The sequence below is a fragment of the Grampus griseus genome, assembly GCF_964374135.1.
Source record: "Grampus griseus genome assembly, chromosome: 3".
In the NCBI taxonomy this organism is placed as follows: Eukaryota; Metazoa; Chordata; class Mammalia; order Artiodactyla; family Delphinidae; genus Grampus; species Grampus griseus.
Window position 1 is genome coordinate 58,577,728 of NC_139019.1, and position 25,121 is coordinate 58,602,848.

A 25,121-nucleotide genomic window follows, 5' to 3' on the forward strand; every position below is an offset into this window, starting at 1 on the left:
TAATCAGTAAATGTATTAAAGAAACAGCTGAATTACAAAGGAGGTCATTCATGACACCATTGCGTAACATGATGGAAAAGTCACCCAAATCCCTTTGTTCCTCCTCAGGCACCACCCGTCCCAATCCTCCGACTTAACTTCACCCCCTCCCTAACATCCATACACTAGAAATGCCCCCCCAACAGAGTCACCCAACCCTGAATTGAATAAGCGAGGTACCATAAGGTAAGTTATGTTTTTGGCAAGCAGGAAATTGGACAATTCTTTTAGTTCTTCTGAGGTAGTAGAGTCTCTCCTTCTAATATTCTAATGGTTAAGAAAAGTCTAGGGAGCTGAATTAAGAGGCAAGTGGAATGTTGGTCACTGTACGTCAACACTGCTCTGAAACTGGTGGTTATCATGGTTATATAATTACCGCACACTCCACAGCTTCTTCAGTGGGACCCTGTTATGTGGACAACTTAAGATATTAAGGTTGCTGTGTGATTGGGGTAAGCCACAGCTCCTTGAGGGCACTGTATAACTCATCACAACTTGGATGCAATTCCTACATGTTTCTAAAAAAAGTGCCTGGCATATAGCAGGAACTCAATAGATATCAGATTACTGACTGTTGAAAATCTCCCATTTAGCTCAGTGAGATTACAAGCAAAAACATACATAAAAACACCCAACCAACCACAGACTAATTGTCACTAAAGGCCAGGTCACTTTCCCTTGTGTGTGGAACGGTAGACACCTTTCAGACTATGAGAAGGTTAAACGCAAATGGTACTGGCCATAGTATAGCGTGCAATTCCATATTAACCTTATTTCCATCATGACTTTATCCTAATGTGGTTGTGGCTGTTTTAGCCATAAATAACTTTTCTGAAGATAAAGTGATCCACTCTCTCTGCTGTTCTTCAAGCTTTTCCGCCAAGCATTGAATCAAGACAGGGTCCACCTTAGAATCAAATTTATTAGCAAACCAATGTCCGTCTTTCATAAGCCACCTTAGTTCTGCTGCTCCATAGATACACACACTTCGGAGGTGAGAGCCAGTACAACTGGGATAGAAAAGGCCTTCTAGATAGTTCCATTTGACCAGGCGGGTCTTACTCTGTAGGTCAGACACATCCTGGGCTGTCCTAGGAATCTCCCCGGGGATTCCTGGTACCCGAATTAAGGTAGCCCAAAAGTGCTCATCGGGCGAGTATGTATCTTTAGACCAGGCAAAAAAGTCTTTAACGAGGGAGCTGTTGAGAACATATTTAACAAATGCTCGACTTACAACAAAATAAGCACTGCCAACAAATATCTCGATGTCATGAGGGGGGGCTTCCTTGGAGACGTTTGTCCTCACTGGTAGTTTCACATATTCATAAGGCACCTGTCTGAGTTCATGGTGATAAGTGAATCTTTCCATCTTAGTGTTAGGGGGTTTCACTGTCTCTAACATATTTGATCCATTGAGTTTCTTCAACTCTGACACTAATTCAAAGTTTGATTTCAAAGGAAAATCCTGCCCACACAGGTTGATAACGTATTTCCACTGAACTGAAGACTTCAGAAGGTCTGACAGGCAATTTAAATCAGCCTGGAGTCTGGAAATGTGTGCGTATTGCACAATCTCTAATTTGGAAGCAATGAAAATATTAGAGAAGCACTTAGCTAAATTGTTCATGGCAACTTTGAAGGTATCAGATGATTTACGGTCATAATGGATGCAGTAAATATTGTGCTGGTTGTATATAGCATGGATTAGCCTTTCAACCATAATTGCATCTTTGTGAACAACCAAAGAATAGGCTATTGGGAAGCTTTTCTCCTCCCTTGAAACAAGCTTTTCGTGGTAGCTCCGTAGGGCCTGATAAATGTCACAATCACTGGTCATGGCCACAACATCATCATCATCCAAGTCGATGATGGTTCTTCTTCTTATTTCCAGACTCTTGCCAATTTCCAAAGGCTCCTGTTCATAGACACCTGAACAGTTAATCTCATACCCGATTTCATTCTTAACATGGGTATATCTGTTCTTTACAAAAGGCGAGGTACTTAGCGAGTACTCAACCAAGTAAATGCCTCTCTCAGGGAAGAGGAGGCGTTTCACGTTTAGAAGCTTCAACAAGGAGAACAGCCATAGGGTTAGAAACAGGATGAAAACTTTCTGCTTTAGGTGGTATTTAAAACAACATTTGAATGTCTTCATTCTGTAAGAGAACAAAGGAATAATTCCGTTGAAATATGAAGAGAAAATTAGTTCAGTTCAACCAACATCCACTGGGTGCCTACCACACACCAGGCAGAATGCTGGGCCCAAAGGTGATTAAAACAAGATTCTTGTCCTTAAAAGAATCCAGAAACAAGGAAATGGAAATATGTACAATGGTTGTATGTTGTCGTAGTCTGTGTTAACTATACCTAATTTTGAGAGATGTTGGTTACCAAATAGAATGAAAAATAATGTTAACTCCTAAAATATAGGTACTAAGTATCTTAATTGACTGTATTTGTGCTTAGCATATTTGGGGAGGGATTGCTCTGGTTTGGGCAGAGGCCTAGAGAATTGGATGTTGTCAAGAGGTCATTAGAAATGCAAATGACCCACCTGAGGCTAAAAGGAATATCCATCTCCATGCTACCTTCAGATCCTGATTAGATCTAGATCTGATGTCAAATGGGGAAAGCCCAGAAAATCACTGCTGTAAACTGAATGTTTGCATCCCCCGCCCCAAATTTTAAGTTGAAACTTAATTGCCAATGTGATTGTATTCGGAGGTGGGGCTTTTGGGGAAATTTTTAGGTCATGAGGGTGAAGTCCGCATAAATAGGATTGGTGCCCTTACAAAAGAGACCCCAGGAAGCTCCCTTGCCCCTTCCACCATGTGAGGACACGGTGAGAAGCTTGTTGTCTATGAACTGGGAAGCAAGCTTTCGTCAGGCACAGAATCTGCTGGAGCCTTGATCTTGGATTTCCCAGCCACTAGAACGGTGAGAAATACATTTCTGTTGTTGATACGCCTCCCAGTCTGTGGTATTTTATCATCGCTGCCTGCGCGGACTAAGACACCCACCTTCAGAAATAAGAGCAGTGGGCAGACCCCCAAAGGAGCTATAGTAAGTATTAGACACTAAAATTTTATATAGATTAGATTATACAAATTTGGTAAACTTGCACATTTCACTTATTTATTTTGTTAGGCCCCATTTCCTCACAGGGATTAGAAAGTTAGCCCTTAAGATGAAAAGAACCCGACGCGTTGAGAGAAGGTGGGGGCCAGGGGCCAGTCTGGCAGAATCTGTCAGTTTTACGAACCCATCCAGAAGAGCTCATGTGTGTGCAAAGAAGGTGTGTAATGAGAAGCTTCCCTGAAGTTAAGGCTAAAGACTGAAAAGCACTAAAATGCCCTACGGGGCATTGATTAATTACACCCACACCCTGTGAAAAAGCCTGAGAAGAATCTGCACATATCCCTGTGGAACAGTCCCCACTGTAGACTGTGAAACGGAAATAACAAACAGTGTAGAGCGAGCTCACATATGTGTCCAAAAAAGACTATATACACCCAGAAGCCTAGACACAAAGAGCACACGTTGCCAAACTTTTTCTTTCTCTGTCACAACTACTCACCTCTGCTGCTGTAGTGGGAAAGCAGCCATAGACTGTGTGCAAATGACTGGGTGTGGCTGGGCTCCAATAAAACTTTATTTACAAAACAGACAGCTGGCTGGATCTGGCCCACAGGCCAATACTTCCAGAAGGACTAAGGATCTGGAGCCTGGGAAGGAGGGGGATTTACTTATCACTGAATAGCCTTTTGGACTATTAGAATGTTGAAAATGATTATATTACTTTAACAGATAAAAATGGGCTACCTAACAGAAGGGCATTACATGTGCTTATTTGGGGAGCAGCAGGAAATGGGGAAATCCAGGGAGTATTACCCAGAGGCTCAAGGACAGGAGGGCTGACCAAGCTCCTAGACCTGCTTCCAGGAGGTTCAGTTACTGAGAACTGGGGAGGTCTGAGGAGCCCACATACAATTTCCTTACACATCTCAATAAATCTTAAACGAGGACATAATCATTGTACCCAATTTCCTTAGAAGAGGTAGCAAGGCATTTGAACCTGATTTACTTTTGTAGTTTTCTTTTATACAGATTGATTGAAAAAGCTCTCCTAGGAATGCCATACTCTCATTCACCCTCACTTGAATTACCCTCCTTTAAAGACCCATACCTTATTTATCAACGCTGAACTGTTCCGTAGAATCTGGGTCCTCCCCACCACACCTCAGTCTCTCCTCTATGGGTTTCTCCGGGGTCCTATTCTTAGCTTACTGCTCTTCTCACAAACACTCTTCCTTGCTTTCGGGATTTCCATGTATACCTTCCATGTATATACATTGCCAACACCTTTATCTTCAGGACCTACGTCTTGCCCAAGCTTCTGACGTGAACATCCAATTGCTTGATAGACATCTCCACTAGATAGCCCACGGGCACTCAACATCAATGAGTCCATGGCCAAACAGGACACCTTCACCTCTCCTGTGTTTTCTGTCTCAGTTTATCCACTCAATGACCCAAGCTCGAAACTCGAAAGCCACCCGACTCTTCCATTTCCTGTACACCCACAGGATCATCTCACAAATACGCCTCAAATTCATCCCTTCTTCTCCTTCTCCATTACCAGGTCCAGACAACATCTTTGCTGACCAGCATCACACTTACATAAAAGGGCAAAGGTTTCAGTGCCTGCAGATAACCTGATGACATCTCCCCAGACTGGGCCCCTTTCAGGATTTGATAAAAGCTCATTCTCAGCAAAAGGCTTGCACCTCCACCCCTTGTTCCTTCTAACTTGGGGAAAGGAATGCTTTCAGTCAAAGGCAATTCTGGCATGGTGAGTAGGTGAAGGGGCTTTACTTGGACTTAGGACGGGGCAGAATAGGGAGGGCTGCTTGTTTCCCCTGATGTTAAAGGCTGTCCCGGAGACAGACGAGCTCTCCAGCTTAAAGATGTCTGGCGTGGGAAGAAAGTTAGAAAGCAAGGCCTCTGGGCTGTCCCAATTCCCTCCTCTTTCTTCCTTTAGAATTAATTCTTGTCCCTGGCTGGCGAAGCTCAGACACAGGGCCCAGAGCTAGCTCCCCCAGGACTCCTCACAGCGTGCCTGCCGCCTCTCCTTCCCCGGTGCCCTGCGACCCTCCCTCTCTGGGCAGGCAGCCATGGCCTCCTGGCTCAACTCAGGCTGTCGACGCACTAGCTGGAGTCGGGAAGTGTGTGCTCCAAGCCTTCTCAGGAGGGGCAGGGAAGCGCGGGTGCAGGAGGTTAGAGATCACAGTTCTCAACCTTAGCTTTTCTCAGGACACAACCTCTGCATGATACCCACAGCCCCTCCCAGCACAGACGATGTTGACATACATACAATGTTGTAGAATGAATGCCTGCATGCTTCTATGTAATGTTCTTTGTTAATTTAATAATATCATTATTATTAATGCAGAGTCACTCAATAAAGAGTTGTTGGAACTCCCCTGGTGGTCCAGTGGTTAACACTTCGCCTTCCAATACAGGGGGTGCGGGTTCAATCCCTAGGATCCCTGGTCGGGAAGTTAAGACCCCACATTCCTCACGGCCAAAAAGCCACAGCATAAAACAGAAGCAATATTGTAACAAATTCAATAAAGACTTTAAAAAAGGTCCACATCGAAAAAATCTTTAAAAAAAAAAAAAAAGTTGTTACTTGGGGTACTCTTCTACCAGGGGCCAGGGGTGGAGGGATGGGGATGATTTCCAGAGGCGTGACCCAGGTCTGACTGGAGCTGGCTGGGCTAAGACTGGCAATTACGCGGCCACGTCTTTTCTAAAGCCGAAACCAGGGCAGTGAGGTCACCTTCTACAAACACCCCACCCACTCTTTCCCCCTTAAAAGCTCATGGGCAGAGAGCAGACAGGCGTTTTGCTGCCACGAGGTAGTCTTACATTACGAATGATGCCCCACCCCTGGCAGAAGGGGTATTTCCCTCCCACCCACCCAGGCAGACGAGGAAGCTGACCTGCTTAGGGAGTTATCCCCACATGGGCGCGAGTGCCTAGTGACGACGCAGAATTGAGAAGGAAATGGCAGCAAGGGTTGATCGCTACATCAGATGAGGTCTATTTGGATAATTCAATAAAACCCCAGCAGGGATGTGGAAGGCAGCATTTTCCCCAAACCATCTTCTTTTCCTCTACCCTCCCTGGCATTGTTTACAGTCTTAAAGGAAACAGCAGGCGCACCAAGGTACACCCCAGCTAAGTGGCTATAATTGTGTTCAGGGCTAAATGGCCACAGCCATTAGCAGCTTTTCAACGAACTCTCGTTCGTCAGCAATTCGCCAGCGATTGAAAACCCATGGCCGTCACTGAGGTACGTGACTCCTAACCCAGGGCAAGAGGGCGAATGGTAAATCACCGACGAACTGGAGGAAGGGTTGTGCACGTGGTTTAGCTTAGGCACCAAGACTGCGGGGCCCACCGTGCATGTTGCAGACGAGGTGGCCTCTGCCCTCCGCCCCGCGCCCGTCCTGCTCCCTCCCTGCACACCTGCACGTCTTCCCAGGTGCTCACACAGGTGTGTGTGGCGGGGTGGGGCACCGGGAGGAGAAGAGAAAGTAGCGTAAGGGCTTCAGGATGCCCCAGACCCGGACATGGATCCCTGGAGAAGCAGTGGCTTTAAGACCTTTCAAACTAAGACTGGTTTTCTGGTCTCAACTTGGGGATTAGAAGTGCCCCGACTGGGGCTGTGAGGGCTCTGGAGCCTGGGTGAAAGGAGTTGCCCGCAGGGGTCTTCAGGGCACATTACAGGTCTTTTCTTTCCCGGCACCCAGCTTGCCTGACTCCAAATCTTGGGGTTTTTCCAGTGTAGTACACAGGACATGCTGGTGTTTGTTTTGTTTTGTTTTTAAGAAAAGAATCCGCTAAACAATTTTAGGCAATGTGAGGGAAATGACCTTCACTTTTCTGACCAGAGGAGGAGGTGGAAAGGGCAGAAGAAAGGATAAAGCGGCTGGGAGCAAATAAGACCTTGCTCTGGGCTGAGCTGGAGAAGAGGCAGCCACACGTGGTCCTGGCGGCACAGCCGGGCTTCAGCTTGCGGGAGGCCCCTGCACTGGATGCTGGACAAGCCCCTCAACCTCTCCCCATCTCTGTGTCCCCATCAGTAAAAAGACGTTAATAATAGTAACGACCTCAAAGGACCTTTGAAGTTAAGTGAGGTAATGCATGCAAAGTGCGTTGGCACAGTCCAGATCCTGACTGCCTGGTTAATGCAGGTATGACTTTAATACTTTAGAACCAATGCTTGAATGCGTCCATGTAATGCTCGTTATTAATTTAGTAATATCATTATTCTTAATGTTGAATCACTCAATAAAGAGTTGTTACTCGGGGCATTGTTCTAGGTACTCCGTATGTAATAACTCAGTTCCCTCCACAGACCAATGAGGTAGGTACTACCTCCCTCTTTTACAAGACAGGAAACTGAGGCACATGGAGATAAAGAAATTGCCCAAGGTTATACAGAACTAGAAAGTGCTTTAGTTGGAACTTGAACCCAGAGAGTCTTTCTCCAAGGATGAACCCTCTAGGCAATGCTGTCTCTTGGAATATAAATCTAAAAATACTCCTTATTTTCCACAAGTTTTAGTCCTTGATTAAAATTTCTCATTACTGTGTCTTATCTAGCTGTCCTAAAGTTGGAACAGAAGTGAACATCAAACCACGTTTGAAGTCCTCAGAACTTCCACCCAGTTTAAGGGCTTATCTAGACAGAGAATCAGCCTGGAGGAATGCTGGCTGATGAACACGTTCTGTTCCTGCAATCAGAGGCTGGCGCCAATCCACATGCCGGTGAAGGAGATCAGTCAATCTTCCAGCCAGTGGAATCCACTAAAGGAAAAGAAAGCGAGCTCCTCCTAAGAAATTCTGCCATCAGTTATGCTTGTATCCTGTCACTGACTATTCACTGATTCACTTGTTCTTGTTGTGACCAGTGACACAGATCGGGCTGAGAATTACTAATTGCTTTAGAACACTGCCTGGGTGCAACCTCTCTCTGCGTGGTGAATATTTCCTCTATGGGCCACCTGTAAATTCTTAAAGTTTGTATCATTGTATGTCAGTGTAAGAAACAGGCTTTGAAGAGTTTATTGATTTGGAAATGTCAGAATTTTGTTTCTTTCTGAAGTCTTACACAGAGGAATCACTTAAGAACACTAATATAGAGATGAGCTCACTCACTCAAAAAAAAAAAAATCCTCATCTAGTTGAATAAGCCAAGGTCCTCCTACTGCACCTCTCTGATTTCAATAAAGCCATTGATTCTCCCCTTGGTGACATGCTCATCACCAAACCCAAGGCAAGTTTTGGAGTAAGACCATTCGTGGGAGGATGACTCAGCTGAGATGCACTTCCTCAATGCCCCCATAGCACCTGAAGTCAGCAAAGGAGCAGAAAGGCAGGTTTCTTGCTCTGAGGACCTTACATCTTCATTGTTCTAGAGGGAAGATTGCAAAAGGCAAATAATTATCGGACTGTGTGCAGCTAAACAGTAAGAATGGTGTCCCTGGGTCATTAATACCATACAATATAAATTGAGGACGAACGTCCTCAAATAATAAGAGGTTATAGTTTCAAAAAGGAAAAAAAAAGGTTTTCCATTCTCTGTTTGTAAAAGTAAACTTTCTTCTTTCTTTTCTTAAATCAGGAAGTCAAAATAGTCTAAAAAAGAAAACAAAGCTCACCAGGAATCTGCCACCTGGCCATAGCATTCGGTGGCAGTATGTCCATCCAGACTGTTATAAATAAACAGGCCTGTTTTGCCTTCCTTTTTTTTTCTTCGGTAAAAACAAAAAATTTTTTTTAAATTAAAAAAAGTCTTTTTAGGTTTCTTTTTTAAATTAATTTTTATTGGAATATAGCTGATTAACAATATTGTGTTAGTTTCAGGTGTATGGCAAAGTGAATCAGTTATACATATACACATATCCACTCTTTTTTAGATTCTATTCCCATAGAGTATTGAGTATTGAGTAGAGTTCCCTGTGCTATACAGTAGGTTCTTATCAGTTATCTACTTTATATAGTAGTGTGTATATGTCAATCCCAGTCTCCCAATTTATCTCCCCCACCCCCGGCTTGCTTTTTAACAAGAAGGCTCACTCCTTAGGCACTGTCTTAGCTGTTTCTTTCATTTCACAATATACTGTGAATGAGTCCTCTTCTAAACTGGGTCTGTGAACTGTTAGAAAGTAAACGATTTCTGAGGTCAACATAATTTTCTATAGGAGAAAAACAATTGAAAGAATAGAATTGACTTTTCTGGGCCTTCCCCACCAAAGCTGAATTAATTATCCCATAATTCTTGAAGAAGCTTAGAAGGAAAATCCTAAAGCTGACAAGAACTTCCATGGTGATTGAGTCCAAATTCCTCCTTCTCTAAATGAGGAAGCAGAGACCTACCCATCATTAGACCCTGTTTCACTCTTGGGATGCCGGGAACATGTTCCCCCATTACATACATGTTTGTATATCCAGCTGCTCCCCCTTAAGGGAGTGGAGAGAAGGGGACCTCTACTCCCCCTACCCAGGCCCGCTCAGGTGGTACTCAGTCCAGCTTGGCTCCACTGCCCCCTCAGCTGAGGCTGTTCTGGCCAAAGTCAACAAAAATCTTCATGCTGCCAGCGTCAGAGGACACAGACCTGTTGCTCTCTAATGGTCTACGCTGAGCGCCAGTACCATTTACATTATCTTATGAATTCCATTCAATAAACCTGTGAGGGAGGTACTATCACTGTCTCCATTTTTCAGATTAGGAAACTGAGTCACAGAGGATTAGTAGCTAGTATGTGGAGGAGCCAGGATTTTCAACTGTGGCCCGATTTCAAAGCCTACGCTATTAACCATAATGCGAGGTTGCCATTCCAATCTCTTGGCAGTAGAAAAACCCTGTTGGTTCTGCATCCAAAATGTAGGGGGAATCCACCCATCCCTTTCCACTGTAACCCAAGCCAGCATCAACTCTTGCCTGTATATGAAGTAACTTCCTCACTAGCCTCCCTTGCTTCCCTCTAACCCAGGGGTCCTCAACCCCCCCCCAGTCCACGGGCCACACAGCAGGAGGTGGGCGACGGGACAGCGACTGAAGCTTCATCTGCCGCTCCCCGTCGCTCGCATTACTGCCTGAGCCTTCCCCCACCCCGCCACCCTGGTCCATGAAAAAATTGTCTTCCACGAAACCAGTCCCTGGTGCCAAAATGGTTGGGGACCGCTGCTCTAACCCACTCTCTGTACTGTAGCCAAAAGGATCTTTTAAACCCATCAATCACATCACTCCCCCTCCCTACCCCACTCCTTACACTTAGACCACCTTCACTTGGGTTTCATTGCACTTACAGTAAAATCAGAAATCCTTTCCACGGACAGAGGCCCAGCCTGTTCCTGCCCCTGCCTTCCTCTCCAACTTCATCTTTTTTTTTTTGACATCCTTGCGTGGAGGTTCTGCACAATGTTTATTGGCTAGTTTCTCAGGGGGTTGACAGTAACACTAACACTTCATACATGGCCGAGAAAAAAAAAAAAGTGCTTTTTTTCTTTAAAAACAAAAAAATTAAAATACCCAGCATCATAAATAAAGTAGGTTATCGTATCCTCTTATTTTGGATCCCCCCCGACTTTCTGCTTCAAACGCAATAACAGTCCTAGTAGTGCTGGAGCCCGGGGGCTTGAGGTGAGAGGTGAGGGTCTGCTTCCACAGTTTGCACTGAAATCTCTCCAACTTCATGTTATTCTGCTTTTTTCTTGCTCATTAAGCTCTAAGCAATACCAGCCTTTCTACAAGTTCCTAGAACACCACAGTCTCTTTCCTGCCTCAGGACCTTTGCACTTGCTCTTCTCATGTTGAGATCATTTTTCCCTGAATCCTGGCCTGACTGGCCCTTCCATATCCCTCAAGTCATAGGAGAAATATCCTTTCCTCTGATCGTCTCTGATCACCCTTCTCGAATCTCTTTCCTCACTGTCACACTCTTTGTTTTCTTCTCAGCACTCATCACAGCAGCAGTTACTTTGTTTACTTGTTTATTTCGATCTCTGGGACGGGCCTCATTTACGCTCTACCCCCTGCCCCATGTACATACCTACCTGGCACAGGGTGGTTGCTCAGCAGAACAAAATCAGAAGATCCAAGTTCTATGTGGGCTCCGCCACCAAAAATGCCTCAAGTGTCCCTGGCAAGTCATTTAATGTTGGGTAAGTCTTTATTTCCCAAATGTTGAAGGGGATAATAGTTTTGCTATCCCACAATGCTGTTATGAAAGTCTTATGATACAATGCATGTGAAATAGCTATGGAAGGAAAACTGTGGTATGCAGAAGTCAGGTACTAGGACCTTTACAAGATGAATGATTTTTTGGGAAACCAACATATTGACTTTTTCCCAGTTTTCTAAATATTGCATTCATTATATTTCTAAAATAGTACATTCATTATTCTCTTCATTCTGACATTCTAATTATTGTTTTTCACTTCCTGACAACATTCTTTTTTGTTAAAGCCTGAAGTATATTGTTCCTGAAGATGTACATACACCTATCTTTGATTTTGAAAGGTAGGAAGATGGTTACTCTAGTTAAACTTTAGAATTTTTTCCCCAGTCTGCTCAATATTTTTTGGAAGATCGAGAGCCAAAGAATTCCTTTAAAAGACATCCAAGGGCTTCCCTGGTGGCGCAGTGGTTGAGAATCTGCCTGCCAATGCAGGGGACACGGGTTCGAGCCCTGGTCTGGGAAGATCCCACATACCGTGGAGCAACTAGCCCCGTGAGCCATAATTACTGAGCCTGCGCATCTGGAGCCTGTGCTCCGCAACAAGAGAGGCCGCGATAGTGAGAGGCCCGCACACCGCGATGAGGAGTGGCCCCCACTTGCCGCAACTGGAGAAAGCCTCGCACAGAAACGAAGAGCCAACACAGCCATAAATAAATAAATAAATAAAATTAAAAAAAAAAAAGACATCCAAGAAGAGCAAATGGAACTAGTTCTGTGCACTTACAACCAGCTAAACTGTTTCTGTAACTTTATGCATTGCAGAAGCTGTAAACTTTTCCCCTGAGTTCATTATCTTCGGGGGCAATTCTCTAGAAAGTACAAAACTGCAATGACTTGTTCTAGCATCCCTGTCAGGCAAAGCCATCCCCAGGGACCATGTAAGAAAGTGGTCGTGAGGAATCTGCAGCGATGCGAGTACACAAAACATACCCTCAAACAGGGCCTCCAACGGCTCAGTTTCTCAGATCGTTTGTCCAGTTAAAACTGTCTCACTCAGAGAAATAAGATGCCCCTCTTCCAAAGGGGCTCTGGTTGAGGTCCCTGTGGACCATGTCACAACTGATAGCTTCCTCTACAGGCAGCAGGCTTCTGTTTACAAGTACAAAGACTATGGTCACCGCTTTCCTTAAACGAAGGTCTATCTAACCTGCAAGATTTGAGAACAGAGGTCTGAATAAAAATCCTGGACGGTAATATCAGTCTATCAACCACCTCTTTAGATTATAATTCTTACAAATAGTAACTTGGCTGGAGCCTCTCTGGTCTGGGGGAGATTTATAGGGTCATTTAAAGTCACGTGGAAAATGAGCAACCCACATTAGGATGTATTTACCCACGGTGGTCCCTCAAGGTCATCGCAAATCTGGGCTTGCAGCAGTAGAGAAAAAAAGTGCCAAATTCAGCCAGCTTTTTATACTCACACCAATTAGGAGACAGCCAACGATTCTGGGCTTTGTTGCATCCGGTCCACAGGGCAAACCTCAAAAGCTGATTGTGTATCATGCTGGGCAAACTATATGGCTAAGAAGTCTTTAGTAGGAAGTCAAAAGGACCAGAAATGATCCTACTGAATGAAAAGTTTTTTATTTTGTAACAATTTATGACCCTCATTATGTTGCAAAACATTGTTTTTCCATAAAAACAAAAACAAAAATGCTGGTGGGGGGGCGGTGAGGTTGGTTCAAAAATACCTATGCCCTCAAATTTCAGCTCTGATGGCGACAGCTTAAATCAGTTTCCTTCTTTGTAGATATAAAAGGTTACAAAAAAGGTGCTCGTTGATGTATTCAATCGTTATCTTCCAAGCTTTATAAACAGAGAGGTGACATTCCTTTCTCCAGTTCTCTTCTCTGCCTTCCACACTTAGCTAGCCCAATACAGAACCAATATATAGTTTGTTTTATGTTCTAACTTAAAAGTGTGGCTTTATTTTGGCTTCTTTTTCTATAAAGATGAAAAAATGCATTGAAAAACATTTAACTCCTTTAAAAAAAAATCACATGTTTAGTGCACTATAAAGAAAAAAGAACTTCCTCTGCCCAAGGTCTACATGATACGATTTCCACCCCATCTCACCCCACCCCAGAAATTTCTGGAAGCACTTCTTTGGTATTATATGGCTAACTCTCTATTTTACACTGCTGAAATTAGTTCCTCAAAGGTTATGCAGCAACTGAAGAGACACAGTAACTGATTTCTACACCTGCATTTAAAGTAGAATTTCCAATGCTGTAACTACATCAGAGGGAGCACAGGGACCCACAGAGGTGAATCAAGGGTACAAACAGCAAAAATGGCTTAAAGCCAGGCCACACGCTCCATGAATGGATTAGATACACTCAGTTTTAAATCATCAGAAAGGCTCCTTTGTTTACCTTCTGTGTTCTGCCACTGTGGTGGGGAGCTGAGCCGGAGATTTCAATATGCTTCTGCCCTTCCACTAAAAAATTCTAGACTGGCATCCCTGTCATGATGTTACCATTGAGTCAAGATCTGTATTGCTTGGTTTAAAATGGAGGTATTGTCCCAAGAGTTTGTGTGCACAGAGACACAATAAAGTTAAGACCCAGGAACTTAAGTTAAAGGTTCTGCCAAAATAGGGATTTCAAAAGCAGAGGTTTCGTGTAAAACCAGCTGGCATCTCCTACAAGGAGACGTTCTAGTAACGGTTTTTATTATTATTCGTATTTTTATTGAGGCATTGTTGATTTCCAACATAAGTTTCAGGTGTACAACATAGTGATTCACAATTTTTAAAGGTTATACTCCATTTATAGTTATTATAAAATATTGGCTATATTCTCTGTATTGTACTATATATCCATGTTAACTTATTTATTTTATACATAGTAGTTTGTACCTCTTAATCCTCTACCCATATCTTGCTTCTCCCCCTTCCCTCTCTCCACTGGTAACCCACAGTCTGTTCTTTATATCTGTGAATCTGTTTCTTTTTTGTTATATTCTCTAGTAATGTTTTTTCTTTTTAAAAAATAAATTTATTTATTTTATTTTTGGCTGTGTTGGGTCTTCATTGCTGCACACTTCTCTAGTTGCTGTGAGCGGGGGCTACTCTTCGTTCCCGTGTGCGGGCTTTGGAGCACGGGCTCTAGGCGGGCAGGCTTCAGTAGTTGCAGCACACGGGCTCAGAAGTTGTGGCTTGGGGGCTCTGGAGTGCAGGCTCAGTAGTTGTGGCACACGGGCTTAGTTGCTCTGCAGCATGTGGGATCTTCCCGGCCCAGGGCACGAACCTGTGTCCCCTGCATTGGCAGGTGGATTCTCAACCACTATGCCACCAGGGAAGTCCCTCTAGTAATGGTTTTAATTAAGATAACAGGTCTCAACATGTAGGTTTTATTTTCGGCTAATATAATAAAAAATTTTAAAAATTATTTAGTTAAAAACTAAACATCTCAGCAAATTTATATGCCAACTGTACAGAATACAAAAGTAAAAGACTCTTCAGATCTCCAAATGTATTATGTTACAATCATTGAAACAGTGTGGCCAGAATAGACAGAGTTCAGTGGGATGAAATTCAGAAACAGATCTAGTAGGTAAGGATTGTATGTATGGCTCTAGTAGAGATGGCAAATGCCTCCGAACATCCATCCTCCCTATCTTCTTTACTAAGAGAATCTCTATATTGCTGGCGGCAGTAACATACCCCTCTAAAAGGCTTTCTCCCCAGCCTCCATTGTAGAGGAGCAGTCAACGAAATACAATGTGGGGTATCTAGGAAAGTTCTTCAAAAGAACCTGATTCGGGCTTCCCTGGTGGCGCAGTGGTTGAGAGTCCGCCTGGCGATGCAGGGGACACGGGTTCGTGCCCCGGTCTGGGAAGATCCCACATGCCGCGGAGCGGCTGGGCCTGTGAGCCATGGCCGCTGAGCCTGTGCGGCCAGAGCCTGTGCTCCGCAACGGGAGAGGCCGCCATAGTGAGAGGCCCGCGTACTGCAAAAAAACAAAAAACAAAAAACCTGATTCACGGTGGAAAGTGTGCCATTTTTTCTTCCCTTCATCCACTTTTCTGCCTGGAACTCCAACATGATGGCTCACATTGTAGCAGCCACCTTGGGACCATGAAGAACAGACCAGGAGAATATTAGCAACCTCAGCCCCCAAATCCTCAAAGCACTGAACCACCGGCAGCAAATGCCCACTCCGCATTCTTATTACGTGAGAAGAAGCCTTTATACGTGTAAGCAATTTTGTAAACATGGACTTTGAAAGATGACAATATGAAGATGGCAATGCTTCTCTCTCTCTCTCTCTCTCTCTCTCTCTCTCTCACACACACACACACACACACACACATACACGCAAAATAAAGCTTAAACCAGGTTAAAGTGTCTACTTGAACAATAGTATAATCCTGTATATTGTCAAGTGCAAATGTGTCTCACATGATGCTGAAATTCTCATCTGTCTGGATTTACAGGCAGATGGTGGCTTTAGATAAACCTCTGAAGAAAAGCAAACTCCAAGAGTTACCAATTTAACTCTGATATTGGCATGAACAGAGCAGCCTGCTAACCAGGCCTCAGGTAAGCACCACTCAGCTTACGGCACACCTCCTCTTGGTTTTGGCCAGGAGCCCCATATAATCTCTGAAGGTCACCTTGCAGGTTGGCTGCCTTCTTGAGAACTTGCTTGGTTACAAACTTGTTATACATCAAGAGAAAGATATCACTACCATGCAGGGTGAACTGTGTGGCGTAGTTCTTCCCTCCTCTCCTTCCTGCCACGCCCTCGGCTCCCTCCATCTCACCCTCCTGCTTTACCTGTGTATACAGCATAATGGTTTGGAATTTAAGGCCAAGGTTTCTGAATTAAGTTCTGACTACACTAACAAGCTGTCACTAATCTAGTTAGCCCTCTGCCGCCTCATCTGTGAAAGAGGGCCAGGGGCGCTCACTTACATGGATGCGGTGACGACTAACTCAGCTCATGCTCTGGGTATATTTCGGCAGGAAAAGCCAGCGGGCGCTTGGGGTGCATTGATGGTAAGGGGTCAAGAGCATTTAAACAGGCAACAGCCAGGGAGGAGCACAGGATAACACAGACCAGGGGCTACTCTGCAAACATGGACTGCGCTTTGTCTGCCACGTGCCAGCCCCACGCCTGCATCCAGAGACCACCTCCAGAGGCAGCAGCAGGGGGTCTCCATCCGGCAGGATGATGCAGAGGCCACATGAAAACCTTCCACATTCTCATGGGCAAGAGGGAATCAGACAGGTGCTCACTGTAATATTCTTACAACTTTTCCATAGGTTTGAAATTTTTCCAAAATAAAGTTGTTGTCTTTTAAAGAGAGAATCATAGGGGCAACAGGGAGTGGGCAGGACTAAAAGCCTTTGAAAGTCCCTGCCTTGTATGAGGATTCAGGCGACACATTTTTAGTAGCATGGTTTTAAACATCTTTTGAAGTCTCATGTCATTGCTGTCTTCTCTCTATAATCTATACTTTCAAAGTGTTACCCCGTTCACTTCTTTGTTATAAAAATAACTTTTCTTTTGTTGTTCCATACTTAGGAATTAGTTGATGATCATAAAAATATTCCATTAGTTTATGGTGGTAAAATATACATAATATGAAATTTACCATTTTAACCATTTAAACAAAATCAGTAGTGTTAAAAAGTCTCTGTTCCTTAGCCTATCCTCGAAAAGCCGTTCCACAAATGTTAGAGAGATGATGGGTGGGTGAGTGGTTGGATAGATGGAAAGATGGGTGGTTGGATGGATGGAGAGGTAGATGGACATGGATGGATCCATGGTTAAAATTTTAACCATTTTTAAGTGCACAGTTCAGTTTGAATTTTATCATCTAGAGATAATTTCCCCAAAACAGTAAGTCACTAGTTAGCATTTGGAAAAGTTTCTATTCTTTAGGGATTCTCTTGCCGTCGTGTTCTTTTCATGTTCCTCCTTCCTGAGCATCTCTCCTCTGGCTCCACATCCGTTCCGCCAGCTCCACAATCTCCATTTTCCCCTAGTAGTATTGTCCCACGATCTAGCCTTCGCAACTTAATTAAGGTGCCTACCTTGTGTGTCACTCCGCTTCTCTCTCCCGACCCATCTGATACAACATCTTTCTGTCTCCACCTGCCTGAGAGTAGGGCAGGGTGGTGGCTATAAAGGCTGAAGTAAGGGAGAACCCGGAAAAGATGATGGCTGGCAGAGAGAGACCCCCTTGTTGCCCCCAGGCGGAATGTGGGCAGGTGGGGAAAGGCTGCCACAGTGCAAATAGTCCAGCTACGCCACAGTGATGCAGAGAAGAAGGAAGAGAAAAGCAACCTTGGCAAGCACAGGAGCTATGCTAGGCCTTGTTCTTCCTGATCCTGGGGGCACATGCTCGCCCTCTGCTGCCGTCTGATAGATGACCAGGAGAAATACCAAGCTTTGCAGAGCCTTTGGAAACAAGTCCAACCTATCCAAGAGCAGATAGGCCGACTGTCTGAGTCTGAGCATAGCCAGGAAGCCCTCCTTCAAAGGGACAACCTCGTCTATTCTCCCCTGAACTAGATTAGAAAAACAGAGGGGGTGGGGGAGAAGGAAAAGCAATCAAAGAGTCAGAAGTACAGGGTGTTCATGGAGATTTACTAGAAATTACAAATTTTATAAATTACAAAAATAAGTGCCCTTATCACCCAGCACTTTTTTTTTTTTGCTTGTCATGGTAAGGGAGAATGTCACATCAAAAGCGGTTTGGTAGCATGCTGGAGGAGAAAAGTAGGCTTGGACATTTTTTTTTTTTTTTTTTTTTTTTGTGGTAGGCAGGCCTCTCACTGTTGTGGCCTCTCCCATTGCGGAGCACAGGCTCCGGACGTGCAGGCCCAGCAGCCATGGCTCACGGGCCCAGCCGCTCCGTGGCACGTGGGATCCTCCCGCACCGGGGCACGAACCCGTGCCCCCTGCATTGGCAGGCGGACTCTCAACCACTGCGCCACCAGGAAAGCCCGGCTTGGATTTTATTGGGATTTTCTGCAGTTTGGTTTAACCCTGGTCTTTCAAACCAGGGTGAGGGAGGAGGGAGAGGGCTTGGGTAGGATTGGATAAGGATCATGAATGATGGAAAAGTGCAGGATTCCAGGCACTTTTTCATGCCCTAGCAATCATGGCTCAAAAGCATTCTTGCCATAAAATTGTTTTGCTTTTTGACTTTTTAAACTTTTTTTTGGTGTGATTATATTATCTAAGTGTACTCCTTTAAGAATCACGTATGAGCACCATTTTACATTTAAAAAAAACATTAAATAACCCGAATCTCTTGGTGAAATATGGACTTGAGCACAAAATTCTTGAGTTCTAGAGCCTGGGTGGGAAGGGCTGTGAGGCAGAGAGGAACGACAAGGCACAATTTTTGCTTCCTATTATTTGGAAATTTCTGAATTCACCTTAATCTGACCATAAATAAGATGAAACTTACCTCTGTGTCACCTACGAAAAAAACCCCAAGCTGATGGTATTAAACCTAACAGAGAGAAGCAATCGTCACAGTCCAACTGCTCCTGCCGACATGCTACGGAGGTTGTTCTGTGAGGGGCACTGAGGATGGAGTTAGAGAACACGGCGCCACACGGGGAAACCGTGCGAGGGGCACATCAGAACAGCAGTAATTTAAATGCAAACAACGATGGGACTGATGATAATTATTCTTCTGGTTTTAGCCCCACAAGGTCTGCAAAAGATGCCAAGCTTTTAAGCCTCATTAACTGTGACGAAGGCCTCGGACAAAGAAGCTCATATTATTAAATTCCTCAGGCCAGGACATCAGCAGACAAATTGGCAGAGGACTCAAAGGTTTACGTGAAAAAGGACAGAAATGGGACTCAAATAGATCTGGACAGACGTGGATCTAGTAAGACGAAATTTAACAGAGATAAATACAAAGGCTAACACTTAGGTCCAAGAAATTAACTGCGTCACACCAGATGGAGAAATGTGATTTAACAGGAGCATCTGGAGAGAACAGTCCAGTGTTCTGGCTGACCCTGCTTGGGAGGAGTCCCAGTTCGTTTGGTATGAGACTGCCAAAAGATTTTTTTTTTTTTGCGGTACGCGGGCCTCTCACTGTTGTGGCCTCTCCCGTTGCGGAGCACAGGCTCCGGACGCGCAGGCTCAGCGGCCATGGCTCACGGGCCCAGCCACTCCGCGGCATGTGGGATCTTCCTGGACCGGGGCACGAACCCGTGTTCCCTGAATCGGCAGGCGGACTCTCAACCACTGCACCACCAGGGAAGCCCCAAAAGATTTTTAAAAGGCAGAAAAACCAAACCAGAAACCAAACCAGTGTGGTCCCGGACAGCGTGAGAACCACAGAGTTGCAGAACGTGAGAGCCTAAAGGGATCTTAGAGAGCATCTTCCATCAGCGTAGACTGTGGGACAGAGGACCGGATGGGTCTGTGTCTGGGTACAACCCTCTACTAGGATACTGTCTCACAGAAGGTAAGCAGCACAGTGAGAAGCGAGTGACCACAGGATGGAAATGGAAGTTTAAGACGAAAGAAGTGAAAACTCAACAGGAATGAAAGCTGGCTCCAAATATTAAATCGTGGGCTGCTGGGCCCCATCCCCAGAGGTTCTGTTTCAGCAGGTCTGACGGTCGCAGAATTTGCATTTCTAACAAGTTCCCAGGTGACATGCAGCTGGTCCAGGGACCACACTTTGAGAATCACTGTTCTAAGTAACAAAATCATTGTTTTTGTTTTGTAATATACATATATTTCTAAGATTTTACTAAGATACAATGGCTTATTTCCCAGTAAGTCCAAATTAGGGAGAATTTATTGGTTCTAAAACACCACACATTCGTATTTAAGATTATGCTCTTTTTAAAATTTCATATTGTTTAGCAGAAGTTCCACCTTTACTTTCTGACCCTTAGTGTTTCTTATTAGTTCAGCTTCATAAAGCAGACTTCTGCTTCTGCTTCCGTTTCTGGCATTTTATATAATAGGTAGTTTCCCTCTGGTCTTCTTCCACTTTTCCTGTATTTTTCTATTGTGTTCAGCAAACCAAGCTTCATTACATATTAAGATGTGACCTGCTTTTATCAAATGGTACCTGATTTCCCACATCTTCTAAAATAGTAAATATCGACCCAATCCTTTCCCCCAAAGCCCACCTGAGCACACCGTGCCCAGGGGCCCATTAGATTTTGAAGCAGCTACATTCAATTCCTGATTAATTTAATTTGATCTTATATACGTGAAGCTTCAGCCTTTAGATCCCACTAGGAAAATTACCAGCATATGGAAATGCATATAAAATGACATGCAAAGCAATGCAAATTAATATAAAACATACATCTCTAAATTGCTTGGGAAAACGCTGTAAGCCTTGACATTGATATTATCTGTTTCGCTTCTTGTACTCTGACAAGCAGTGACTGGATCCTTTTACTACAGTTAATGTTATGCAGCATCCAGCACCTGACACTTGTTGACATGCTAAGTGGGAGGTGACCCTGTCTGTGAGTCAGGCAAACGGGATCCTGGCCTTAACTTTGCCACTATTTGGCTCTAAGGCCTTGGACAGGTTTTCAAAATTCTGAGTCTCAGATTCCGCATCTGGAAATGATGGAAATGACATCATCATCATAAAACCACCAGCACTAAGGCTTACTGAGCATCATTATGTGCCAGGTACAATGCACACAGGCACACACTATACATAATGATGCACATACACATGTTGTGCACACACGATGCACACATGCCTACCTTGTGCATACATCGTGCACACAGGCAATCCTCACAACCACCCACAGGAAGGTACCATAGAACGTGTACCCCTTAGATGTGGTGCCATTTCAGAGACTAGGAAACCAAGGCAGAAAAAGGACAGGAAACTTGCACAAGTTCATAAGCTAGGGAGTGGCAGGGCCAGAGCCAGGGGCCCTCGGCAGTCACACTCCAGGGGCCACTCTTAGCTACACTGCAGCTCTGTTTCATGATTTCCATCTATGTTTCTCCTAATCATTAAATTTTCATGATCTACAAAGTAAAACTTCAAATTTCACTGTCATATGGGCTTCAAAATATGGTTTCAGTAGATGGTGATGGTTTATGTTACATGAGTTTGATATCAGAATGGCAGCACAATCATACTCGTTTTTTACCTACTACTCCACGAGTGGAAGGGTGGGTCCAGAGATATCCTGTGTGTTCCACCTCTCCTCCTAACTTGCTCCATCCCATTCACATATAAATATGCACGAGGCTCTCTCATCTTCAAAAAGCCATCCCTCCATCCCACTTCTCACTGGAGGAGTTGCTTCCAGGGAGTTAAGTGCGGTGGCCGCTGTTAGTCCTCAGCCTCCCAGCACACACACACTGGCATCACGCGAGGTGCTCACTCCCACTACGGTTTGGGCTGAGACTCAGCACCGCTGCCCTGGTTTTCCTCCCACCTCTCCCCATAAAGATAGGGGCTCTTTTCCAGGTCACCCCCCCAATTTACCCCAGCCTTAAAATAACACCCCAATACAGATGACCCCCAGCTTCTTTGGAGGGTCTGCTTTCTCCAGCCACTTATTAAGTATGTTCACTCAGGAGCCTCAAAAGCAGCTCAGACTCAACAAAAGCAAATGTGTCTTTCCTCCCCCAAGCTGCACCTCCTCCACATTCCTTTGTGAATGGCAGCACCCACCTACCCAAGTGCTGTAAGTCCAAACTTAAAGGGAGTCCCCCTGCCCTCTCATACCTTACAGTCAACTAGTCAAGTCACTCCAGAGTCAATCCTGAATCTACCCACTTGTGTCATCCTCACTGCCACTGCCTCAGAGAGACCTCCAGGCTCCTCATACGTCCCACCCAAACTAGCCGTGCCTACTTCAGGGGCTCCTCAAATCCATTCTCCACACAGCACCTGCAGTTTTGTTTTGAATCTAAAACTCATCAGGATACTTTCAGGTGTGAAACCGTCTTGAGAATCAAGCCCACAAAATGGCCCCAAGGCTTGGCATCAAGCAGCCCTGGCACTTGCTGACCTCACCTGGAGCCATTCTCCCCTCAGGTCACACTGGACCTCTCCTTTCCTTGGACTCTCCCTGCTCTGCCCTCCTCTGGTCTTGGGGTGCCCTCTTTCCTGGGGTGAGAATACTTGCCCTTTCGCCTCCGCCTGCTTAGTTTATGCAGCTCCTACTCATCCTTTGGGTCCACCTTAAATCTCCCCAAGAAGGCTTCCTGCCTCCCCCCAGACCAGTGAGCTACCTCTGTGCTCCCACTGCACCCTAGTATGGGCCTGGCACACAGTAAGTGCTCACTAAATTTGGATGGACGGATTGGCTTTTCAACCTCACATCATACAATCTGTCTTATTGCTTTCTTCCTGCATTCAAACCTACAAAGGCCCAGGTCACCAAGTCATACTCCCAACAGTGGTGGCTCTGCTGTCAGTCATTCTGAAGGGAGCAGATACTGGGCACTGCCACGTACAGTCTCCACCTGCCCCCCCCTCCCATGACCGAGCTCATTCAAAGTCAGGATGATAACTATTTACTGCCTGCCTATCCCAAGGGTACTTAATGTGATGCCATCAAGTGCCAACTTGACTTATTGCCCAACTCCGCCATTCACTCCTATACCCCTCTGGGCAGACATTGCAGTATTTAGTAAATCTGCTTCTCAAAGGAACACTTCTCACCAACCCCCCTCCCCCAAAGAAACTCTCCTTTCACTCAGTGCCACACAACCTGATTCTATGGCTATAGATTCTCTGCAAATACAAGATATAAGATATGATTCAATAGCATCTTAATCGGTCATTTCTCATAGACAATTGATTCTTAGAAAGTGCAGCAGAGGAACTGCTCTCTGCAACAACCCACTTACTTTTAAAGATTTTACTTCCTCAAGACACCATCAACAAAAGCTATCAAAACGGACAGCTAGGTTCTAGATTGTCTTAGACTGATAGGTGGTTTAATAATAAGGGCATGCTTCTGGAAGATCAGAAGGGGTGACTCCTGTCTACCAAATCACATGGACACTTAATTTAATATCATCCCCAACTCCCTTAATCTTCTGGTTTGCTGCTTTTCAGTTTAAAGGAAGAGAAGAGGAAAAGACAAGTGCCTAAGGGCTAAGGCCACTCTCCCTTACCCAGAGAGGGAAATACACGGTTCCCGGCTAAAACGAGGAAAACCTCCCCCAGGCAGGAAAGCTCTGAAATTTACAAAACAATACCCACCCACTAGCACTTCTAGCCTAAGTTAAGATGGTAAACTGACTCGAGAGCCCAGACCTCGTGGCTCGGATCCTCGGAGGCTCCCAGCTCGATGGAAGAGGTGCCGCCACCTCACAGGGGGACGATCCGGGCCAGCTCTGCGGCAGAAAACTTGACCTTAAAAAGCGCAGAAGCTCGTCCCAGCGGAAGGCGCGGCCGGGGGGACTGCTCCGCAGCTTCTGATCCCCAAACTATTAAGAGACACCCCACTCCCACCTGGCCCTAAAGGAGAAGCCACGCCAGCAGCCCGTTCCCGCGCCACGCGTCCGGCTCCCGCACACTCGCCTCCGCCGCCCACAGGCAGCGTGGCCCGGCCCCGCGGGTGCAGGGCTGCGGAGAAGCAGGCGTCGCGATTCCGGCTCGGCACGTTCCTCGCGGAGCCCGCCCCTCTGCGCCCCTCACCTGGGCGGCTCCAAGTGGCCAGGAGACCGAGACAGCGGGACCCCTGACCCCGGAAAGGGCGCGTCCGGGAGCCGCGTTCTCACCGCTCGGGGAGAGTCCCAGGAAAACCCTGGTGCGGACGCGCCCCGGGGCTCCCGGCCTCGCCCCGCTGCTCCCGGCCTCCCAGCCGGCCCTGCCCCGAGAGCCCGGGATGCGGGCGCCGTGGCTCCGTCTCCCAGGACACCCTCACGCTGACACGCGCTGGTCGCCCGGCAGCCCGCGGACCTCGGACAACTTTACAGCGTCCGGCCGCCGGCGGGGCCCCGAAGTCAAAAAGGGCGTGCAGCCAGGCTAAGGCTTAGCCCGCTAACCCGCTGCGGCTGCCCCGGGCAGCCTCCCTCCGTCCTTCCCTCCCTCCCCCCTCCCCCCTCCCCCACCTCGCAAGGGACGCGGCGCCCAAGTCTTCCCCCGCTGGAAAGTGAAAGTCGCGAGGAGGGCGTCCGGGCGTCCCGGCCATCCGCGGCTGGGCCAGGAGCCCCGCACCCCGGCCCCGCGCGCTCCTTGCTGGACTGCGTGGCCAAGTGGACTTACGAAAGGGAGCGGGGGGAGCCCCGAGCGCGGGGTTCCCGCGGGTGCAGGAGCCGCTGCGGCGGGGCCGCGAGCTGCGCTGCGGACTCCGGGTCCCGCGGCGGCGGCGGCGACTGGCTCCCGCCTCCTCCTCCTCCTGGTCCTCCGCCGCCACCTCGGCGGCTCGCCCTGCTAGACAGTTGCTCTCCCTCGGCCGGGGACTGGAGAGCGCCGAGCGGCCCCCGTGACGTGGAGGGGAAGGAGGAGCGCCTCCGCCGCGCTCCCGCAGAGGGAGCTCCCGCCCCTGCACTCGGGGGTCTAGGCTTCGCGCTCGAGACAAAGTTCCCAGGCGGCGCGTTCCGCTCTCTGCCGCTGCCCTGAGCGTCAGCCAGGTTCGGTTCCCTCCCCACATTAAACAGCAAGAAAGTCGAGGTCTGGAGAGCTAAGTGACTTGCCCAGAGATGCTCAGGGGGCGGTGACAAACCAAACACATCTGCGACTCCTTGCTTTTCCCTCTGCGAGGCTCCGGTCCTGCAGGAATCGCCTCGCTCTCATTGGTAAGACCAGGATAGTGTCCCACGCAGC

General features: G+C 46.3%; 1 protein-coding gene across 1 annotated transcript; it reads right to left on the bottom strand.

The window, feature by feature from the left end:
* Positions 1-826: 826 nt before the first annotated feature.
* On the bottom strand, positions 827-25,121 carry GCNT4 (glucosaminyl (N-acetyl) transferase 4; the record flags this gene model as incomplete). Its single annotated transcript, XM_082649997.1, has 2 exons — positions 25,030-25,121; positions 827-2,195 (listed from the first exon to the last, which is right to left on the bottom strand). The coding sequence occupies exons 1-2, from the start codon at positions 25,089-25,091 to the stop codon at positions 827-829; spliced, it is 1,431 nt and encodes a 476-aa protein (XP_082506123.1). The 5' UTR covers positions 25,092-25,121.